The sequence below is a fragment of the Takifugu flavidus genome, unplaced genomic scaffold (genome assembly GCF_003711565.1).
Source record: "Takifugu flavidus isolate HTHZ2018 unplaced genomic scaffold, ASM371156v2 ctg203, whole genome shotgun sequence".
NCBI lineage: Eukaryota > Metazoa > Chordata > Actinopteri > Tetraodontiformes > Tetraodontidae > Takifugu > Takifugu flavidus.
In genome coordinates, this window is record NW_026621880.1 from 21,179 (window position 1) to 42,500 (window position 21,322).

General features: G+C 45.2%; 2 protein-coding genes and 1 long non-coding RNA gene across 13 annotated transcripts in view; 1 reads left to right on the forward strand and 2 right to left on the reverse strand.

Moving 5' to 3' along the window:
* Window positions 1–15,737, reverse strand: part of scn4ab (sodium channel, voltage-gated, type IV, alpha, b) — a 36,909-nt gene extending 21,172 nt beyond the window's left edge. For 4 of the 9 annotated variants that reach the window (XM_057023332.1, XM_057023331.1, XM_057023333.1 and 1 more), the window contains exons 1-12: window positions 15,623–15,702; window positions 7,857–8,113; window positions 3,093–3,264; window positions 2,850–2,984; window positions 2,628–2,746; window positions 2,460–2,549; window positions 1,457–1,585; window positions 1,284–1,375; window positions 880–1,158; window positions 706–769; window positions 415–556; window positions 63–263 (exon numbers count right to left, since the gene is read on the reverse strand). In XM_057023332.1, coding sequence (XP_056879312.1) covers window positions 63–263; window positions 415–556; window positions 706–769; window positions 880–1,158; window positions 1,284–1,375; window positions 1,457–1,585; window positions 2,460–2,549; window positions 2,628–2,746; window positions 2,850–2,984; window positions 3,093–3,215 — 1,374 coding nt within the window. In that variant the 5' untranslated portion in view covers window positions 3,216–3,264; window positions 7,857–8,113; window positions 15,623–15,702. Of the gene's footprint in view, window positions 1–62; window positions 264–414; window positions 557–705; window positions 770–879; window positions 1,159–1,283; window positions 1,376–1,456; window positions 1,586–2,459; window positions 2,550–2,627; window positions 2,747–2,849; window positions 2,985–3,092; window positions 3,265–7,856; window positions 8,114–15,622 lie in introns of those variants that run through there. The other 5 variants (XR_008948466.1, XM_057023334.1, XM_057023330.1 and 2 more) reach the window with 5 other exon arrangements.
* LOC130519765 (uncharacterized) lies at window positions 4,037–6,897 on the forward strand. 2 transcript variants are annotated; one of them, XR_008948467.1, is made up of 3 exons: window positions 4,037–4,401; window positions 4,484–4,874; window positions 6,763–6,897. It is a non-coding gene; the product is annotated as an uncharacterized LOC130519765 (long non-coding RNA). The 2 variants fall into 2 exon arrangements; XR_008948468.1 differs by having other exon boundaries at window positions 4,037–4,874.
* Window positions 15,738–19,076: 3,339 nt separating the features above from the next.
* ifnphi2 (interferon phi 2) overlaps window positions 19,077–21,322 on the reverse strand; it is a 2,425-nt gene continuing 179 nt past the window's right edge. Inside the window, exons 1-6 of one of the 2 annotated variants that reach the window (XM_057023326.1) lie at window positions 20,731–21,212; window positions 20,306–20,488; window positions 20,067–20,159; window positions 19,828–19,986; window positions 19,674–19,745; window positions 19,077–19,419 (exon numbers count right to left, since the gene is read on the reverse strand). In XM_057023326.1, coding sequence (XP_056879306.1) covers window positions 19,318–19,419; window positions 19,674–19,745; window positions 19,828–19,986; window positions 20,067–20,159; window positions 20,306–20,422 — 543 coding nt within the window. In that variant the 5' untranslated portion in view covers window positions 20,423–20,488; window positions 20,731–21,212 and the 3' untranslated portion in view covers window positions 19,077–19,317. Of the gene's footprint in view, window positions 19,420–19,673; window positions 19,746–19,827; window positions 19,987–20,066; window positions 20,160–20,305; window positions 20,489–20,730; window positions 21,213–21,322 lie in introns of those variants that run through there. The other variant, XM_057023325.1, reaches the window with a different exon arrangement.

The following is a 21,322-nucleotide window of genomic DNA, read 5'->3' on the forward strand; positions in this document are numbered from 1 at the left end:
CACAATTAAATGAACGGATTTCTGAGCATTTATGATGCTAATGATGATCTGTCAGCTCTAACCTCTTCCTCCCTCTTCTTCAGTGCTTCCAGAATGTGAATGTATTCTTCCTCTTTTTCTTTGGCCTCAGCCAAAGTGGCCTCATTCTGCTCAGCATATGCCATGGCAACCACAGCCAGGATCAGGTTAATCAGGTAAAATGAACCAAGAAAGATGACCACTACAAAGAAGATCATGTAGGTTTTCCCAGCTGTTCGCAGTGTCTAGTTACAGAACATTAAAAGAAAAAGACAGGAAGCAATCAGATGACAGACAGGTATCATGAGAGATGGGTCAATGAAAACCATAAATTTGTATGTCTGGCTCAGACTAAACTAATAAAAATCAGGAAACTAAAATATCCTTGTTACTGACCAGCTGGAAAAGATTTTCCCAGAAGTCCTGAGTCATCAGCCGGAAAAGAGCCAAGAACGCCCAACCAAAGGAGTCGTAACTCGTGTAGCCATAGTTTGGATTTGCGCCAACTTTCAGACAAACGTAACTCTCTGGGCAGACCCTGGGCACATGATCATCACTAGTGTCATCATCACCATCATCATCATCACCATCACAGTGATCACAATCATCTTATTTCACATTTCCCTAAATTCAAACTGAAAACTTTTCTTAATTGATGGAATATTATTGTTGAAATAATATTTTTACCCAGCATCAGAACTGTTTCCACACAGCAGAGGATCTCCTTGACCAGTCAGATAGTAATAGTTATCTACCAGCCAGATAAATTGGCAGAAAGACAGAAAAGATCATTTTTTAAAGTGAATAGAGAAAACTATTGTAAAGGTTGATATTTTGTCTAATTCAGCCTTGTCCTCATACCTGGGTTGTTGATGTGCCTTTCAAACTCAAACTCCAAGTGTTTGCTTTTTGTACCATTGTCATGGGTATCATTACCATAGTAACCATTGGTAGAATTGATGTCAAAAGTGAGGTTACCATACAGCCATTGTGGGATTAGAACACATTTTTGCCGTAGGTTTCCCATGAAGAGCTGTAGACCAATCAAGGCAAAGACACTGAGACAAAACACAGTCAGGACCATGGCATCAGCCAGCTTCCTCACTGATTGGATGAGAGCTCCGACGATTGTCTTCAGACCTAATCACAGTCAATTTAATAATAATTAAATCAAACTTTAAAATCCATCTGAAATGTTTCAGATTCACTGTCATGACGTCAATGTTGTGCATGTAGACTTTTAGCAAATTCAAACAGTCACTTACCTGGAATGACTGTAATGGTCTTCAAAGCTCGAAGAACCCTGAAAGTCCTCAAGACAGAAACGTTTCCTAAATCTACCAACTCAGTTAAATATCTGCAATGCAAACACACAAGCAACTTAATTATAAGCATTTGGTCAAAACTAAATATAGAACTGGATAATGAAGCCACTCACGCCATACTTATGACCATGAAGTCCAGCCAGTTCCAGGGGTCTTTCAGAAAGGTGAATTTTCCTACACAAAAGCCCCTTGACAGAATTTTTATGGTGGCTTCAAATGTGTAGATGAATGTAAACACATACCTGTATAGTGAGAAAAAAAGTTTCATTACCCCCCCAAAAGTCCTGCCACACCTCCTACAGGGTGCACAACAGTTTAATAATAACCCTAAAGAATAATTCTATTTATGAAATACGGTGGAATCACAACATAATATAATCATAATAAAAACAGTGATATTAACAATTATAAATATTAAAAGAATTAGGACCATCTTCCCTAAAGAAAGAAAGATGGTCAAAAAATATGGAGGAGTTTGAGAATTTGTCCCTCTTCTGAAGAACTGCAGCATTTCCAGTTTCAGCTGTAGAAAATGAGACTTTTGTCCTCCTTCTAATGGACACGGCTGTCAGGCAGTGACTACAGCTGGCAGCCATCGATTAAAACATCAAGAAGGTGGAAACTTAAGTTGTTTAACAAATTACACCGATAAGATTAGAAAACTTGTGTTAGCTGGTTATTTCATATCAAAACCAAACCTAACCTTAACCATAACAGCACATTTATTTCAACAGGCAATGTAAATATTATGTACAGCCGTCTATAAATCCCAAAAATTAATTTAGTGATTGTATCATTTGAAACTGAGGAAGCATTTGGTCAAATCTTTGTACATTTTCTATCTTCTCTTAAAATGTTTCTGTTGTTCTGCTTTTGTTCCATTAAGCTTTGCTTCTCTGGATACGTTAAGTTAGACTTTGCCTTGCTGAAGGTTGTGTCCTGAGTCGTTGACAGTTTGTACTGTGTTGCTTCTCCTCCAGAGTCTTTTGTCACTTTTCTCCAGGTTGTCATGTTGCTCATTGTGCATCTGATCATGGACTGATTGTGTGCGTGCGTGTGTGTGTGTGTGTGTGTGTGTGTGTGTGTGTGTGTGTGTGTGTGTGTGTGTGTACTCACTCCATAGTTTTGCTCCATGCCGGAGGATCACTCAGTGTCATGAACGCACAGTTGGTCAGAATTGTTGCCATGATGAACAAACTGAATAAAGTTTTGCTTTTAAGGAACAAAATAAAAATCCTCTACAGGCAAACAATGTGTTGACATTATTATGGGTATGAAGGATATGAATGAATAAGAATCTTGATGGCAACTATTCGCAAAGCGTTAAATGGACTAAGCAGGTACAGAGATGACTCAGCATTAAATCTGTAGATGATGTTTCCTTTACTTAACACGATGAATGTCTGCAGACACAGAGAGAGAAGGGGGAGAGAGAGAGATAAATACCTGTGGGGCTTAAATGAATGAGAGACATTCTTGTATTGATAGAAGGGGGAAGAAAGAGACCTTCTGTGATTGGTAGAAGGGATCTATGTCCTCTAGAGGTACATTGAGAAGTTCATGGGGTGGTTCACCATAAATGAATGGGAGTGGCTTCCCAGCTTCCAGGTCACTGGCTGGCTCTGGGAGTTCCTCTGATACCTATTAAAGCAAGAAAACAGCAAACAGCAAATTAGTTCTTTAATTATAGCTTTTGTTACACCCCCCCCCCCCCCTCCTCAGAGTTAATATTTTCAATGTATTTTAAACCTGTGCATTTGTTCTTTTCCTTTCTTCCTCTCTGATTTGTTGCTTTTGTTGGATTTCATTAAGTGAGGACTGTGTGAAGCGCCTGAAGACCTCTGAACCAACAGGGGGCAGTAGAGTTCTCATCTCGGGATCCTACAGTTGTATTATATATTATATTGTTCCTCTTTTCCTCCTGTTTGGACAAAAGGAGAGATGCACCTGAGGCTTCTTTCTTTCAGATTAGATGTGCTTGTGTTGTGATGATCATGTAACTGGTTTCTTTAAGGGTATGCTGGACTTGACAAGAGGAAGAGGAACCCAGTATAAAATCAAAACAAAGAACTAAACAAACAAATATAAAGAGAAAAATAAACAGAAACAACAAAAGAAGACTATACATAATAAAGTTGATAAAAATAGAAAGTGGAACTAGACAACCAAATTCAGAACAGTGGTGATGATGCACATATAAGGCAAACCGAACAGCAACTTATAATAAACAAACCACAGGCAACAAACTCCATCACCTTGGATCCTCCTTCTCCATCTTCAGATGGAATAAAGACTTTCTGACCAGCCATCTACCACCAACAACAGTCAGACTTGGATATCACACTGTCTTCTCACAAAGTTGTATAGGTCCTCATTGTGAGGATTTTAGGTGTTTGTTCTGTGAGTTCTCCTTGTATCCAGCAGGGGGCGTAATTGACCTGTTTTCTTGGCTTGTGCTGCTATGGTCTCACCTGTGGCTAATCATCCTGATTACGAATCCTTTTAAGCAGTCAACCCCAGCCGCTTGGTGTCAGATTGTTTTTGTCCCTGCTGTTGGTAACTGAGTGTTTGTTGATGCCATTCCTCCAACTTGTATTAACTTTGTATCTCTATGTGAAGAGCACCATTCCTAGTTTGGTTCCACACACATTTCTCCACAGCACTTTTTGGTTTTCACCTGCACTTTTTAAATAGACTTTCACTTACACTTTGCTAACAAACTGTCCACTTAGAGATTACCTGTCTCCTGTCTGCATTCTGGGTTCTTCCCTTGTGTTCCATTTGATCGTTACAGAACACTCTGACCACAATGGACCCAGCAGACAGCGCAACGCTTCACCAGACACTGGTTGCCCAGAGTGGACGAATTGGGCAGCACGACAAGGTCCTAACTGAGATTTTAAGCTCCCTTCAGGAGCTCTCTGCCAATGTCGCAGGGTTACTCTAAGGGTCTCCTGCTCCCTCGGCTCACCACTCCACGTCATTGGCCTCTACGCCACTGATTGTTCGGTTCCGCTGCCCCTCATGAGCCCCATGTTCCCATCCAGCTGTTACTCCGGTGACGTAGGGCACTGCAGTAATTTTCTGTTACAGTGCTCCATAGTTTTTGATTTGCAACCTCTCACCTATGCTTCAAATAGAGCAAAGATCGTGGTCAACCGCAACGGTGGTTATTGAGCATCGCTCTCCAGCATCGGCCTCTTACGACTCGTTCATGTCTGAACTTAGACGAGTTTTCGATCATCGGGTATGGCGTCGTGAGGCGGAGATCCGGCCCCTCACCTTTGTTCAGGGCTCAGCTTTGGTCGTGGACTACCCCATCCAGTTCTGCATTTGCTGGAGAGTGGGTGGAATGACATGGCACTTAGGGCAGCATTCCTGAGGGGGGGTGAATGAACAGCTGCGGGATGAGCTCACTGCCAGGAACACCTCCCCAGACCTCAAGTCGCTCATTTCACTCTCTATCTGATAGGACAACTGTCGGAGGGAGAGGTGGAGGGAGAGGGCCTTAACGACTGTCTCCGGCAAAGGGTAAATATGATATGGGAAACCATTAACTGTTGTGGCTGACTGGCTGTTGTGCTCGCATTGCAGGAGTGGCGACATTGGTTGGAGGGATCAGTTCAGCCTTTCGTGGTCTGGACCGACCATAAGAACATTTCTTACCTCCGAAACACCAAGCAACTGAACTCACAACATACATGATAGGTGCTCTTCCTTGGGCATGTCAACTTCATCCTCACCTATCAACCCAGTTTGTGGAATGTGAAGCCTGATGCCCTGTCCCGCCAGTTCTCTCCAGACTCGTCCTGCACAGATCCTGGTCCGATTCTGCCTCCCTCCTGCATCGTCAGTGCAGCCTCCTGGCAGATAGAGGAGAGAGTACGGAGGGCACAGGTGGCCAACACCTCACAATTGGTTATTTGTTCCAGAATCTGCCTGTTCTGATTCCCTTCAGTGGGGCCATTCTACGTTAACCTGTTAGCCTGGCCTGACTCAACCCCATCGCTTCCTGCAGCAGTTTTGGTGGCCTTCCATGCAGCAGGACACGAAGTCCTTTGTCACTACTTGTCCCGTGTGTGTTTACAGCAAGTCTTTGAACAGTCCTCCAGCCGGTCTCCTCAATCCACTCATGATCCCCTGTTGTCCTTGGTCACATGTTGCTGTGGATTTTGTAACAGGCCTCCCTGATGGAAAAATCACCATTCTCACCAAGGTCAACCACTTCTCCAAGGCGGTGCACAACATCCCCCTACTTAAGCTCTCGTCTGCAATTGAGACGGGTGACCTGCTGGTGAGGCATGTGTTTCACCTCCACAGATTTACCAGGGACATGGTCTTAGAGCGGACGCCCAGTTCACCTCACAGGTCTTGAGAGCATTTTGTAATGCCTTGGGGGGCCACAGTGAACCTGTCGAATGGTCAGTTGGTGCAGACCAACCAATCTCTCGAGAGTGCCCTGCGGTGTGTCTCTGCTCATCATCCTGTCTCCTGGAGCACATTCCTTCCCTGGGTGGAGTACGTGCACGATTCACTCATGTCACCCGCCACAGGAATGTCTCCCTTTATGGCCTCACTTGGTTACCAACCGCCTGTTTGATGTCCAGGAGGATGAGGTGGCTGTTCCCTCGGTGCAGGCTAATCTGCGGCGTTGCAGAGCTGTTTGGCAGCAGGTCCATTCTGCCCTCCTGCGCTCATCCCGGCAGTCTCAGAGGCAGGCAACTCAGTGCAGGGTTCCAGCTCCTCCATATCATCCAGGTTAGAAGGTGTGGCTGTCCTTGCAGGATATCCCCCTCCAGGTTGACTCTTGGCTTCACGGTTCGTCGGACTTTTTGAGGTGGAAAGGGTCAAACCCCTCTGCCGTGCACTTCAAGTTGCCCTCATCCCTCAAGGTGCACCTCACTTTACACGCGTCCATGTTGAAACCGGTCTCAGAGTTGGACCTGGTACCTCTGTCTAAGCCCACCTCAGCCCCCCTGTTTGATGGTGGCCCAGTTTACACCATCCGCCAGAATCTGGATGTCCATCTACGGGGACCCGGTTTCCAGTTCTTGGTGAACTGGGAGGAGTGTGGCCCCGAAGAGCAGTAGTGGATTCCGTGTTTGTGCATTCTTGATGGACTACTGAGGGACTTTTCCCAAAGTCATCCAGACAACCCGGGTAGGGCACCAGGAGGTGCCCTTTGAGGTTGGGATACTATCAGGATTTTGGGTTTTCTGTCATTTCTCCTTGTTTTCCTGGCTTGTGCTGGCTGCGGTCTCACCTGTGGTTAATCATCCTGATAAGGAATATTTTTAAGCAGTCAACGCCAGCTCCTTGGTGTCAGATCGTTTTTGTTTTTTTGTCCCTGCCGTTGGTAACTGAGTGTTTGTTTGCTGTTTCACCAATTTGTATTAACTTTGTTTTCTCTTTTGTCAAGGTCTCCACATCCCATCTGTTGAAGAACACCATTCCTAGTTGGGTTCCATGCACAATTCTCCATGGCACATTTTGGTTTTCCCCTCCACTTTGTAAAAAGACTTACACTTTTAATAAACCGTTCACTTAGACATTACCTGTCTTCTGTCTGCATTCTGGGTTCTGCCCTTGTGTTCCATTCAATCGAAACCTCAGGTATTAAATTTCCACTAAGGTTCATTTAGAATGCAGTTACAGAACAGTGAAAAAGCAAATGGAGATGGGCTTTGTTCAGTAAAGTGGGGGAGGACAGAAAGGCTTTCAGTCTCAAAAGGTTGAGTGTGAAAGTGCTGTTGTGCCATCAGTCTGTAGATGCAAACAAATGTGCTATTCAGAAGCAAAGAAACTACACAAGAAATATCGTCGCTGATCTACGCAATGAGGAGAGGAGAGGCCGCCATGACCCAGCAGGGTGACAGAGGCTTTGCCCTTGTCCTCTTATTCCCAGAGACCACCAGGCAACCACAATCCCATAAACCATTAGAACCCCTGCACAAGATCCAACATAACAGGGCTGAATCATTCCTTTGCCTCAGGGTTATAGAAGCTATAATTAAAGAACAAAGAGATTTCACAAAGTGATTCAGCCTTTCAGCAAAATCAGTTTCCAGCAGACAGGCTGGAGATGATGACCCAAACGAAGGTCACTTACATTGGGGAAACCAGCATAAACAGGTCCCAGATAAACATACAACTCTCCCCTTGTAAACAAGTTTTTCAGAAATATAACAACCCTCTTATTCATGATGGATGCATAGGTCAGATCGCCCACAACCACGTAGGTGGCATCTTGGAGGATGCCATTCCTCCCTTAGTTCACTTCTGAAAACTAAGTTCTCAAAAACACCCTGAAACTAGGAAAAAAAGAGAAGAGCAGAGCAGAGAAGAGGACAGAAACAACTGAATAAACATTTCTACTTAGTTTTGCACTCAAACACACACTCAGAGGCTCGGCTCAGAGGCAGACCAGGAAATGCTGGAGAGACTCTGGGCTGAGAGACTTTACATGACTTGGTGACAACGGGATGTTACGGGCGGACAGCCAAACCAACTGACCTAGTTGGTAGGATGGAGCTGGTTGATGGTGGTGGTTGGCTGAGCACCAGCTGGAGTTCTGGGTGCGCTCCAGGGCTGACCTTATAGTTCCCCGGGCCTCCGAGCCCTCTGGATAAACTCCTGCAGGGATAGATCCACAAAGTCTCGCTCCTGGGAGGAGTGACTGATAGCCCAGTGATGCCTTGAAGGGGGACAAACCAGTTGCAGAGTACAATATGGGCTTATTCCACCTAGGGAAGATGACCGAGTAAGGCTCCCTGTTGGGACAAGGCACATAGTGTCGCTGCGGGGTCCACGCTGGCCAATTTGTTCTGTTAGAAACTGTGGACACGATCTGAACCCCAGACAGTAGGCACACATGACCGAATTAAGCGAGTCAGGAATTAGTCTTTACTAAGGGCTTGGCAGTTGAAAAACACAAAGATGAACAAAATACACAAAGAGGACGGAGCATATTGGGCAAGAACGAGAAGGATAAGACACCAGAGTTGGTAATCTGAAAATAAGGCACAGGCAGGGTGAATAGGAGGCACAAGAATAGGAATATCCAAGCATACAACTCCAGGAACAGTCTTTTTAGGCGCCAGACAGCTACCAAAGTGGGCTGAACTACAAATTGGCAAAGATAGAAACGTGACCCAGTCTTTTAAAGCAGAAGACAGGTGAGCTGATTAGCCAGAGATGAGTTGCAGGTGTGTAACTGGCACACTGGACTGAACCAGGAAATAGCCCTGCCCAACATGAAAATAAAGACACAGAGGAAAAGCCTGACAAGAAGCAGAAGGAGGAGGAGAGGGGAGGAGGAGAGTAGAGGAGGAGAGGAGAGGAGAGGAGGAGGGGAGATGAGGAGAGAGGAGGGGAGGAGGGAGAGGAGGAGGGGAGATGGGAGGAGGGGAGAGGAGAGGAGAGGAGGAGAGGAGAGGAGAGAGGAGATGAGAGGAGGGGAGATGAGGAGAGTAGAGGAGGGGAGGGGAGGAGGAGAGAGAGAGGAGAGGAGAGGAGGGGAGGAGGAGGAGAGGAGAGGAGGGGAGGGAGGGGAGAGAGGAGAGGAGGAGGAGAGAGAGAGGAGGAGGGAGAGGAGAGGAGGGGAGAGGAGGAGGAGAGTAGAGGAGGAGAGGGGAGGAGGAGAGGAGGAGAGGGAAGGAGAGAGAGGAGGAGGGGAGGAGGAGATGAGGGAGGATGAGGAGAGGAGAGGTAGGGGAGGGGAGGAGGAGAGGGATAAGGAGGGATGACGAGGAGAGGAGGAGGAGGAGAGGAGATGAGGAGGGGAGTGGAGATGAGGAGAGGAGGAGAGGAGAGGAGGAGAGGGGAGGAGGAGAGGAGAGGAGGGGAGGAGGAGGAGAGGAGAGGGAGGAGGAGAGGGAGAGGAAGAGAGGAGGAGAAGAGGGAAGAGAGAGGAGAGGAGGAGAGGAGAGGAGAGGAGGAGAAGAGGGGAGAGAGAGAGAGGAGAGGAGGGGGAGGAGAGGAGGGGAGATGAGGAGAGGGAGGAGAGGAGATGAGATGAGGAGGGGAGGGCGAGAGGAGGAGAGGAGGAGAGGAGGGGAGTGAGAGGAGGGGAGGGGAGATGAGGAGAGGAGGAGAGGAGAGAGAGGGAGGGGAGGAGATGAGGAGAGGAGAGGAGAGGAGATGAGGAGGAGAGGGAGGGGAGGAGGGAGAGGAAGGAGGAGGGGGGAGGAGGAGAGGAGGGGAGAGGAGAGGAGAGAGGAGAGGAGAGGAGAGGAGAGGAGAGGAGAGGAGCGCTTGTGTAGCATTGAGCGGTGCCTGTTGCAGACGCTGCTGCAGTTCCTGTGTGGCTGGTTTAGGGTAAAGGGCAACGGGAGAGTCCATCAGCGTTACTGTGTTCTTCTGACTCCCTGTAGACAATGTTGTAGTCATAGGCTGACAATATAATTGCCCACCGTTGAATGCGTGCGGCAGCCAGTGGAGGTCGACCCTTGTGCTCGCCAAAAAGTGTCAACAGGGGGCGATGGTCAGTCATTAAGGTAAAGTGTCTACCCCATAAATACTGGTGAAATTTCTTCACACCATAAATCAGTCCAAGAGCTTCCTTATCTATTTGAGGATATTTTTTCTCTGCTGGAGACAATGTGCAGGAAGCATAAGCGATTGGTCTCTCCTCCATTGGGCATGGTGTGCTGAATCACTGCTCCAATGCCATATGCAGAAGCATCACATGCCAAGGTGAGTGGCAAAGGACCCCACTTTGACCCCATAGTGAGCTAAAACCCGGTCACTCGTTAGAAGGTTTTTGCACTGTTCTGCCTCAGTCCATCTCCACGTCACATTTTCTCTGAGCAGTTTGTACAGTGGTGCCAAAACGGTGCTTTGTTGTGGCACAAATCTTCCATAATAGTTAAAAAGTCCCAAAAAAGCCTGGAGCTCTTCACCGTTGGTTGGAGCAGGAGCGTGAATGGCTCTCACCTTCCTTAGAGGATGAATGCCACGCTCATCCAGTACGTGGCCCAGGCTCAAGCTGAGTTTTTCCAAAACTCACACTTTGAGCGTTTGACTCGCAGTCCATATTCCTTCAAGAGTTGGAGGACTCTTTGAAGGTTGAAGAGGTGATCTTCCTCCGAGCGTCCCATAATCAGAAGGTCGTCCAGGAAAACTACAACTGGGAAGTCTTTCGTGATGTTTTCCATTACCCTCTGGAAGATGGAAGGGGCAGAGCTGATACCAAAAGGAAGTCTATTATACACATAGTCCTCTGTGGGTGATAATGGTTGTGTATTTCCTTGAGTCATCATCTAGCAAAAGTTGCTGATAAGCTGATGCTAAGTCCATTTTAGAGAAGATCTTACCCCCACTAAGGGTTGCTAAAAGCTCCTCTACACGTAAGGGGTAACTGTCTGTTTCAAGTGCCTGGTTAACTGACACCTTGTAATCGCCACACAGGCAAAGTGACTTATCTTTTTTTTCCACCGGAACTATCGGTGCTGCCCACTCACTATGCTTAACTGGAGAAATAATGTTAGCTTCCTCCAGCCTTTTGAGCTCTTTTTCAACTCTCTACTTCATTGCAAAGGGAGGGGCCCGTGTTTGCATAATCTAGGAGGCACATCAGCCTCGACTATGATTGAGGCTTTAATGTCTTTGAGTGTCTCTAACTCATTATTAAACACCTCAGAATATTTACTGAGCATCTCCTCAAGTGAGCTACACTTGGGTTCATTTAGATACTTGATCTCTGCCCAGTTCATCTTAATTTGGTTTAACCAATCTCTACCACATAATCTGGCTCCATGTCCTTTGACAACAACAAGTGGCAAAACAGCTGACTGGCCCTGATAGCCCACCGTCGCTGTGATCTGCCCTAAAATAGGTTAAGGTAAGCTCTGAGTTCAACCTTAGCTTTTTCTAATGGCAGTTGTGACAGTCAAAACAGCGAACATTTCAAGATCTGAATCTTCTCCAGCTGTCACATGTTTAGTGTTTGTCTTTAGCTGACCAGTTCCTCTTGGTCGTGTGCGCTCTGCACTCGCCTTGGAACGACATGCCTTTTTGATGTGTCCTATCTTTCCACAATAATGGCATTTAGTCTCTTTGAAATGGCAATCCTTTGCATGGGGATTTTTCCCTTTGCACCTGTAGCAGCTCCTGGCTCCTTGCAGCTTCACCTTGTGGACGCTGGCACTGGCAGCTCCCGCCGTCTCGCTCTCCATCCCTCTCAGCTGACGTGCGTCTCTGTCGGCCGTCTACATGTTGAGGGCGATCTCACACGCTTTGGCAAACGTGAGATCATTTTCGGAGAGCAGTCTCCTCGTGCAGGCTTCAATCCGCATTCCACTGACGAACCGATCTCGTAGGGAGGATGCTCCCAGGTTGTGCCAAATCACAGTTGGCGGCACACTGCTTCAACTGGCTGGTTGCACCTGTTGAAGCGGAACCTTTCTGCTACCAACAGCGGCCTGGGCCCAAAATGTCCCTTTAAAACAGTTACTATCTCATCAAACGTCTTGTCTTTTGGCTTATCGGGCTGCACTAAGTACACTGCGCCCATTACACTCAGCAGCGTAGCCACTTTCTTTCCTTCGGCTAGGTTGTTAGCTTCCAAAAACTGTTCTAGGCGCTCCACGTACGCCTTCCACGGCTCCTTTTCCACCTTAAACTCGCCCATTACTCCATACAGGGCCATTGTACTCACTAGTACCGACACCGTGTGTCTCTCCTTCCCCGTTAAGAAAATGAGAATTTATCCTCCTTGCCAATGATGTGTATTGATAAGACGGGACGCCAATGTCCTGCTTCTAAGTTTATTCAATCAACTACCAGGTGCGAAGTGCAATGCGCATGTGCGCTATAACAACTCTGGTAATCAATACACCACAAATATCTTATAGAAAACTCTTAAACGTGCAAATTCAATCCCGTGGAATTTAGGGTTAGGGTTAATTAGGGTTAGGGTTAATTAGGGCTAGGGTTAATTAGGGCTAGGGTTAATTAAAGTGAATCAAACCTGTAGAACACAAATCATTTCAGCTCCATTATGATGGTTACTTTCCCATGAGGAAGAGCAATGATGATGCTTCCATTTTCTACTTTCTACTTTCTACTAAATTGACCCAGAAAATAGTTGCACAAACAAACGAGTAAAAGCGCCATTTTAGAAGGGCAGGGTTAGATTTGAAGGTGTGACTGAAACCTTCACAAACCAGAATCAAAAAGGGAGAAATTAGATTAGATTAGAGATATTAGATATTAGATAGAAGCTCGACTCTTTCTGCTGCTGTCGGCTCTGTCGCAACAGTCATCCACACACACACACTGCAGCTCAGACACACACTGCAGCTCAGACACACCACTGCAGCTCAGACCACACACTGCAGCTCAGACACACACTGCAGCTCAGATACACACTGCAGCTCAGACACACCACTGCAGCTCAGACACACACTGCAGCTCAGACCACACTGCAGCTCAGACCACACACTGCAGCTCAGATACACACTGCAGCTCAGACACACACACTGCAGCTCAGACACACACTGCAGCTCAGACACACACTGCAGCTCAGACACACACTGCAGCTCAGACACACACTGCAGCTCAGATACACACTGCAGCTCAGATACACACTGCAGCTCAGACCACACACTGCAGCTCAGACACACACTGCAGCTCAGATACACACTGCAGCTCAGACACACACACTGCAGCTCAGACACACACTGCAGCTCAGACCACACTGCAGCTCAGACCACACACTGCAGCTCAGATACACACTGCAGCTCAGACACACACTGCAGCTCAGACACACACTGACCCTTGGCCACAACGAAAGTCCAGAGTCAAGTGGTGACTATAAAAAGTTCGGCTGCCTTTACTCAGTACATTAAAAATAATAAACAACAACATCTTGAGGTTAAATTTAAAAACAAATATGTTTGTACATAAAGTTGAGGTTTGTAACAGTTACTTGAAAATTATTATTCCAAAGTGAACATAAAAACATGAATCATAACATTTCTCCTGGATTTCTTGGTCTTGTGTTAAAACTTTGGCTTCTGTTCTGGTGCTCTGATTGGCTAAAACTCATCAGCCAGTCAGACACACACATGCAACACACAGCTACACACACATGCAACACACAGCTACACACACCGTTTTTGTGAGGAGAGGTAACTGTGAGAAAGGAAATGCCTGACATCTCTGACAGTGTCCAGCATTCTGTGAGCTACAGTTACACGCGCACACACACACACACGCACAAACACACACACACACACGCAATGCGCACATGCACGCACACACACTTGCCCAGGATGTGGATCACATTGCAATTACAGCTGCCAAGTGTATAGTAAGTATGAATCACCACACACCCATATCACATTTAAACTTTAACCTTTAACCCTAACCCAAAAGTGATATAAGAACCCTAACCCTAACAGCTGAACAGTAATGCTAACCCTAACCCTAACAGCTGAACAGTAATGCTAACCCTAACCCTAACACTGAACAGTAATGCTAACCCTAACCCTAACAGCTGAACAGTAATGCTAACCCTAACCCTAACAGCTGAACAGTAATGCTAACCCTAACCCTAACAACTGAACAGTAATGCTAACACTAACTCTAACCCTAACCCTAACCCTAACAGCTGAACAGTAATGCTAACCCTAACCCTAACAGCTGAAAGTAATGCTAACCCTAACCCTAACAGCTGAACAGTAATGCTAACCCTAACCCTAACAGCTGAACAGTAATGCTAACCCTAACCCTAACACTGAACAGTAATGCTAACACTAACTCTAACCCTAACCCTAACTCTAACCCTAACAGCTGAACATATAATGCTAACCCTAACTCTAACTCTAACTCTAACCCTAACCCTAACCCTAACAACTGAACAGCTAATGCTAACCCTAACCCAGTAACCCTAACTCTAACCCTAACCCTAACCCAGTAACCCTAACTCTAACTCTAACCCTAACAGCTGAACAGTAATGCTAACCCTAACCCAGTAACCCTAACTCTAACCCTAACATCTGAACAGTAATGCTAACCCTAACTCTAACTCTAACCCTAACCCTAACAACTGAACAGTAATGCTAACCCTAACTCTAACTCTAACCCTAACAACTGAACAGTAATCCTAACTCTAACCCTAACATTTGAACAGTAACCCTAACCCAGTAACCCTAACTCTAACCCTAACCCTAACAGCTGAACAGTAATGCTAACCCTAACCCTAACAGCTGAACAGTAATGCTAACCCTAACCCTAACCCAGTAACCCTAACTCTAAACCTAACCCTAACAGCTGAACAGTAATCCTAACTCTAACCCAGTAACCCTAACTCTAACCCTAACATCTGAACAGTAATCCTAACTCTAACCCAGTAACCCTAACTCTAACCCTAACCCTAACAGCTGAACAGTAATGCTAACCCTAACCCAGTAACCCTAACTCTAACCCTAACCCTAACAGCTGAACAGTAATGCTAACCCTAACCCTAACAGCTGAACAGTAATGCTAACCCTAACCCTACCCAGTAACCCTAACTCTAACCCTAACCCTAACAGCTGAACAGTAATGCTAACTCTAACCCTAACCCTAACCCTAACATCTGAACAGTAATGCTAACTCTAACCCTAACCCTAACCCTAACAGCTGAACAGTAATGCTAACTCTAACCCTAACCCTAACAGCTGAACAGTAATGCTAACCCTAACCCTAACAGCTGAACAGTAATGCTAACCCTAACTCTAACCCTAACCCTAACCCTAACAGCTGAACAGTAATGCTAACTCTAACCCTAACCTAACCCTAACATCTGAACAGTAATGCTAACTCTAACCCTAACCCTAACCCTAACAGCTGAACAGTAATGCTAACCCTAACTCTAACCCTAACCCTAACCCTAACAGCTGAACAGTAATGCTAACTCTAACCCTAACCCTAACCCTAACATCTGAACAGTAATGCTAACTCTAACCCTAACCCTAACCCTAACAGCTGAACAGTAATCCTAACTCTAACCCTAACAGCTGAACAGTAATGCTAACCCTAACCCTAACCCAAACTCATGTATAATAACAGCTGATCTCCAGTTGTCATCAACCCTGTGTGGTGTTAGAAAACTTATTTACAAATGTTATTTATGAACATTATTATGAACATTATTTGAAACAAAAGATGGAAATTAATACTCCTCTGTTAAGACTGAAAACTGGCAACGATGAAAACAGCAGCATGAATAAATGTTTCTCACACACACAAACACACAAACACACACACACACATAGATGATGTTAAACACTCACCTGTTTCTGTTCCAAATCCAAGAGTTAAGATTTTTAAACTTCACTGTCTGTCTGTCTGTCTCCTCTCTTATGTTGATCATCTGCCTGAAATCTGAGAGGTTGGGTACTGTGGCTCACACACACACACACACAACACACACACACACACACACACCACACACACACACACACACACACACACTCAATCACTCTCTCTCTCTCTCTCTCTCTCTCTCTCTCTCTCTCTCTAGCTGCTCTAAGGTGAAGCTTTCAGTTTTAATTTATTTTTAAACTGATTCTTTAAGATTTACAGATATGCTAGTGTGCGTCCCTCTGTGTTTTTTTCACATACTAGAGTGGGAATACCAAAATCTGCATTACACTATCAAAGTGACAATTTAGGTGAGTTAGGACATCTTTTTCTGGTCTACACAACTCCAAAGGTGCTTTTGAGGATTAGAGCTTGGTTAGGGGTTAGGGTCAGGGTTAGGGTTAGTTAGGGTTAGGGTCAGGATTAGGGTTAGTTAGGGTCAGGGTTAGTTAGGGTTAGGACTCAGGGTTAGGGTCAGGATTAGGGTTAGTTAGGGTTAGGGTTAGTTAGGGATAGGGCACAGGGTTAGAGGGTTAGGGTTAGAGTTAGGGCCCAGGGTTAGGGTTAGTTAGGGTTAAGGTTAGGGTCAGGGTTAGGGTTAGTTAGGGTTCAGGGTTGGGGTTAGGGTTAGGGTTGGGGTCAGGGTTAGGGTTAAGGTTAGGATCAGGGTTAGGGTTAGTTAGGGTTCAGGGTTGGGGTTAGGGTTAGGGTTGGGGTCAGGGTTAGGGTTAAGGTTAGGATCAGGGTTAGGGTTAGTTAGGGTTCAGGGTTGGGGTTAGGGTTGGGGTTAGGGTTCTGGGTTTGGAGTGAAACTTTTGTTGCGCTGGCCTACTGATCGGACCCGTGGCTAGATGGGAAGGTCTAAGTCCCTTCCAATAGGAATCAAAGTTCAAGACCGGGTGTGGCTGGAGGCGGGGGGGCAAGCACCCACAGTCAGACATCAATGGGTCAGTAAATGAGTTAAATAACCATAAGACAAGATGGAGGACTCCAGTGTTTTTAATAAACGAATAGTTTAAAAGAAACTGATTGTTTTAAATCTAGTTTTAGATTAAAACTATTTGAAGAGTTAAATAAATAAAAGAATAAATAAGTAAATGAATAAATAGGTAGATAATGTGTGATAAAAACAAGAAGGAAGATAAATAAATAAATAAATAAATAAATAAATAAATAAAAGAGATGGGTTCAATTTATAGAAATATTAAATTGTTAGAGATGGCTGACTTGGGGGGGGGGTTCTAGGGATGGTCGTTAAGGCCATTTGGTGTCGTTGTGCCTAATTTATTAATCCAAATTCTTTCCGCTCTCCTCCTCTGTCCCACTGTCCAGCAGTTGTTGGTCTCCAACCCCGAGATAATGAGGTGGCTGACCGAATGTTCCTGGAAGTGTTGGACCAGGGGGGTGCCAAGTCGACCTCTCCCTATGTTATAAAGGTGTTGTAAGAGGCGGGTGTGTATGGAGTTTTGGGTTTCCCCTATGTAGTGTTTATGACAAAGGGTGCATGTAATGGCGTAAACAACATTGGTGGAGTGGCTGTGGGTGAAGCCTAGTGTGGGGAACCCTGTACCAGTGTGTGTGTTTTGCTGAGATGATTTTGTAGCTGTGGAAGGCCGGGTGTTGGTGCAATATGGTGGAAAAGTTTTGCTTGATAATGTACTGTAGGGTTGTGATCCAATGTGAAAAGGTTGAGATAACAGGTATAATCTGTGGTTTTGGTGGGAAGGTTGAAGTGTGTGGGTCTGGGACTCCCCCTAGATTGACCTCCACGTTGGTGAATGTGTGGGGGGTATGGGTGTTAGGGCTAGGGGTAGGAGGAAGGTTGAGATTAGGGTTCCAAGGAGGGTAGGGGAGAGGGTTAGGTTTAGGATTGGGGTTAGGGTTAGGGTGGGGTCAGGGTTAGGGTTAAGGTTAGGATCAGGGTTAGGGTTAGTTAGGGTTCAGGGTTGGGGTTAGGGTTAGGGTTGGGGTCAGGGTTAGGGTTAAGGTTAGGATCAGGGTTAGGGTTAGTTAGGGTTCAGGGTTGGGGTTAGGGTTGGGGTTAGGGTTAGGGTTGGGGTTAGGGTTCTGGGTTTGGAGTGAAACTTTTGTTGCGCTGGCCTACTGATCGGACCCGTGGCTAGATGGGAAGGTCTAAGTCCCTTCCAATAGGAATCAAAGTTCAAGACCGGGTGTGGCTGGAGGCGGGGGGGCAAGCACCCACAGTCAGACATCAATGGGTCAGTAAATGAGTTAAATAACCATAAGACAAGATGGAGGACTCCAGTGTTTTTAATAAACGAATAGTTTAAAAGAAACTGATTGTTTTAAATCTAGTTTTAGATTAAAACTATTTGAAGAGTTAAATAAATAAAAGAATAAATAAGTAAATGAATAAATAGGTAGATAATGTGTGATAAAAACAAGAAGGAAGATAAATAAATAAATAAATAAATAAATAAAAGAGATGGGTTCAATTTATAGAAATATTAAATTGTTAGAGATGGCTGACTTGGGGGGGGGGTTCTAGGGATGGTCGTTAAGGCCATTTGGTGTCATTGTGCCTAATTTATTAATCCAAATTCTTTCCGCTCTCCTCCTCTGTCCCACTGTCCAGCAGTTGTTGGTCTCCAACCCCGAGATAATGAGGTGGCTGACCGAATGTTCCTGGAAGTGTTGGACCAGGGGGGTGCCAAGTCGACCTCTCCCTATGTTATAAAGGTGTTGTAAGAGGCGGGTGTGTATGGAGTTTTGGGTTTCCCCTATGTAGTGTTTATGACAAAGGGTGCATGTAATGGCGTAAACAACATTGGTGGAGTGGCTGTGGGTGAAGCCTAGTGTGGGGAACCCTGTACCAGTGTGTGTGTTTTGCTGAGATGATTTTGTAGCTGTGGAAGGCCGGGTGTTGGTGCAATATGGTGGAAAAGGTTTGCTTGATAATGTACTGTAGGGTTGTGATCCAATGTGAAAAGGTTGAGATAACAGGTATAATCTGTGGTTTTGGTGGGAAGGTTGAAGTGTGTGGGTCTGGGACTCCCCCTAGATTGACCTCCACGTTGGTGAATGTGTGGGGGGTATGGGTGTTAGGGCTAGGGGTAGGAGGAAGGTTGAGATTAGGGTTCCAAGGAGGGTAGGGGAGAGGGTTAGGTTTAGGATTGGGGTTAGGGTTAGGGTTGGGATTAGGGTTTGGGTTGGGTTAGAGTTGGGGTTAAGGGTTAGGGTAGGGCTAGGGTCAGGGTTAGGGTTAGGGATGTGGCGGGTTAATGAAATACATTTTGTCAATGAAAGTCTTCATAAAGACCCAAGCAACAGTTTTATAAATATCTAATAATCTATGAATGTGTGTGTGTGTGTGTGTGTGTGTGTGTGTGCGCACGCACAGACATGAGGGGGTAGTCAGGCACATTGCAGGAAAAAGAGATTATTTTTAATTAAATGGTAGACGAGGCACAACAATAAATAAATAAATGATTGGATAGATAAATAAATAGATAAATAAATAAATAAATAGATAAATAAATAAATAATTGAATGAATGAATGAATAAAAATAAATACATAAATAAATAAATAAATAATTCTCTTGTGGTTGTGACCTCTTCTCTCTGTGGGTGTGTCTCTATGTCGGTGGGTGTGGTCTCTGGCCCTCAGTCTCTCCAGGTAAAACAGGTGTCATGTTTCTGCAGGGTGGACTTCAGGACTCGGAGCAAGTCCCTCCTCAAAAACATCCAGCCACAGAAAGCAATATCCTGAAGAACACAAAGAGACACAAGTCAAGTTTGATTGGCTGACAAGCAAAATGACTAATATGATTTTAATTAGTCAGTCATTAATCAGTGTATTTAGATAGCAATAGCTATCACACACACACACACACACACACACCACACACACACACACACACACACACACACACAGAACAAAGCCTGGCAAACTCAACCCAATTCCACTAAAAACAACCTCATATGATAAAAAATAACACAAGAAAAATGAATAAATATACCTCTTGCTGAATGATGGTGGTCATGTTCGTGAAGTAAGAAGCTAAAACACCTGTGGTGTCTTTATAGGTCAGCTGGAGAGAAGAGGGGTCAGAAAAGGGTTAGGGTTAGGGTTAGGGTTAGGGTTAGGGTTAGACTGGACAGTCAGGTACTCACACACTGTCCTTGATCCAAGATCTGATACTGAAGGTTTTGAAAGTCACTGAACGTGTTTTTGTTCCACGGTTCTCCACCTTCTCGAAAAGGTATGCTGTCCTCCATTATCTGAGCAGCCCCCCTCAAAGACTCAGACACTACCCATAAGGCTTTGTGGCACTGTAGGCAACCAAAGACATGAATGTCTCCAGTAGGTTCAAGGATGATAAAATTTTAAAAAAGCAGCTTTGTGAACTTACCTGCAGGGAACTCTTATTGGCTCCAGTTAAGACAGATTCAGGAAAGGACATGTTGGCGTTGTATGGAAGACAGTGGACAGAAATGTTTTCACCCTGATGGAAACAGGAAACTGCTCAACTCTACATATAATAACCCCAAGCTTATGACAATTCATCTAACAGCAGCTACAAAAGACCCGGAAAAACTGGAAAAACAATCAAGAATCCCAAATATTGTACTGAAAGGTTAAAGACTGTACCAGGTTTTGAAGTAAGTCATGAGCCAACTGGACCAGGTGTCCTTCCAGACGACAAGTCGGCATGGCAACAACCAGCCAGACTTGCAGGAGACTGAGGATGACCGCTATGGTTTTCATGACTCGATGGTGGCTTCTGCTCTCGTTGGTCCTTCAGGTGGATTCAGTTCAACAAGTGCTGCAATTCTGAAAATGAAAACTCATTTAGCCGCTGATGTTAATCCTGTTCCTGGTCCTTCAGATGCTTCAAAGTTGCTTTTTTGGTTTAGTTGACCTCTCAATCACCTGAGAGACCTGGTCCTGGATCGACCAGGATGTCCAGGTTCTTCAGAGAGCAACAGAGTCAAATACAAACATTTCATTTCCTTTGGTTCTTCTCAATCTGAGAAAAAAAGATCAGGCATAAACCTGCATGTTGAAGCTCTTACCAGAATAACGATGATCGTAACTTCACGTCTGTGAACACAAGTTTAGGAACATGTGCAACAAGAACGCTTCCAAGGCTGCGATGTGCCGGAGCTCAGGATGAAGAGCAATTCAACCGTGACTATCGAACGTCCTTTAAAGTTTGGACTAAAGAGCAAACACTGATGCTTCAGGAACCAGATATAGTGTCCAACATTCAGATATTAGCGTGGTGTTTAAGCACATTTTTCCGTGAACTTCAGACGTCATGGATCGATGAAGGCACTTCCACCACATCTTCTATGGCAAAAACAATCCCGACCGCAAAGTTTCATTTCAGAACATTGACGACAAGAAGAATCATCACATCGATTCGAGTTGTCAGAATGAAACAAAACCCTTTTTCCAAGTCCTGTTTCCTCCAACACGTCAGCTTTTACTCCTCACTTTATTAATTAGATGGAAAAAAAACCCTTCAGAGCATCATTGGGGTTCAACTTTCCACAATGACACCATCGGACCAGTGATCAAAATATTCCGATAATTACCGCGGTGCATGTACTCCTATAGAGTAGCTGGAGATCATCTGAGTAGTACTGTGGTAACTGAAGAATG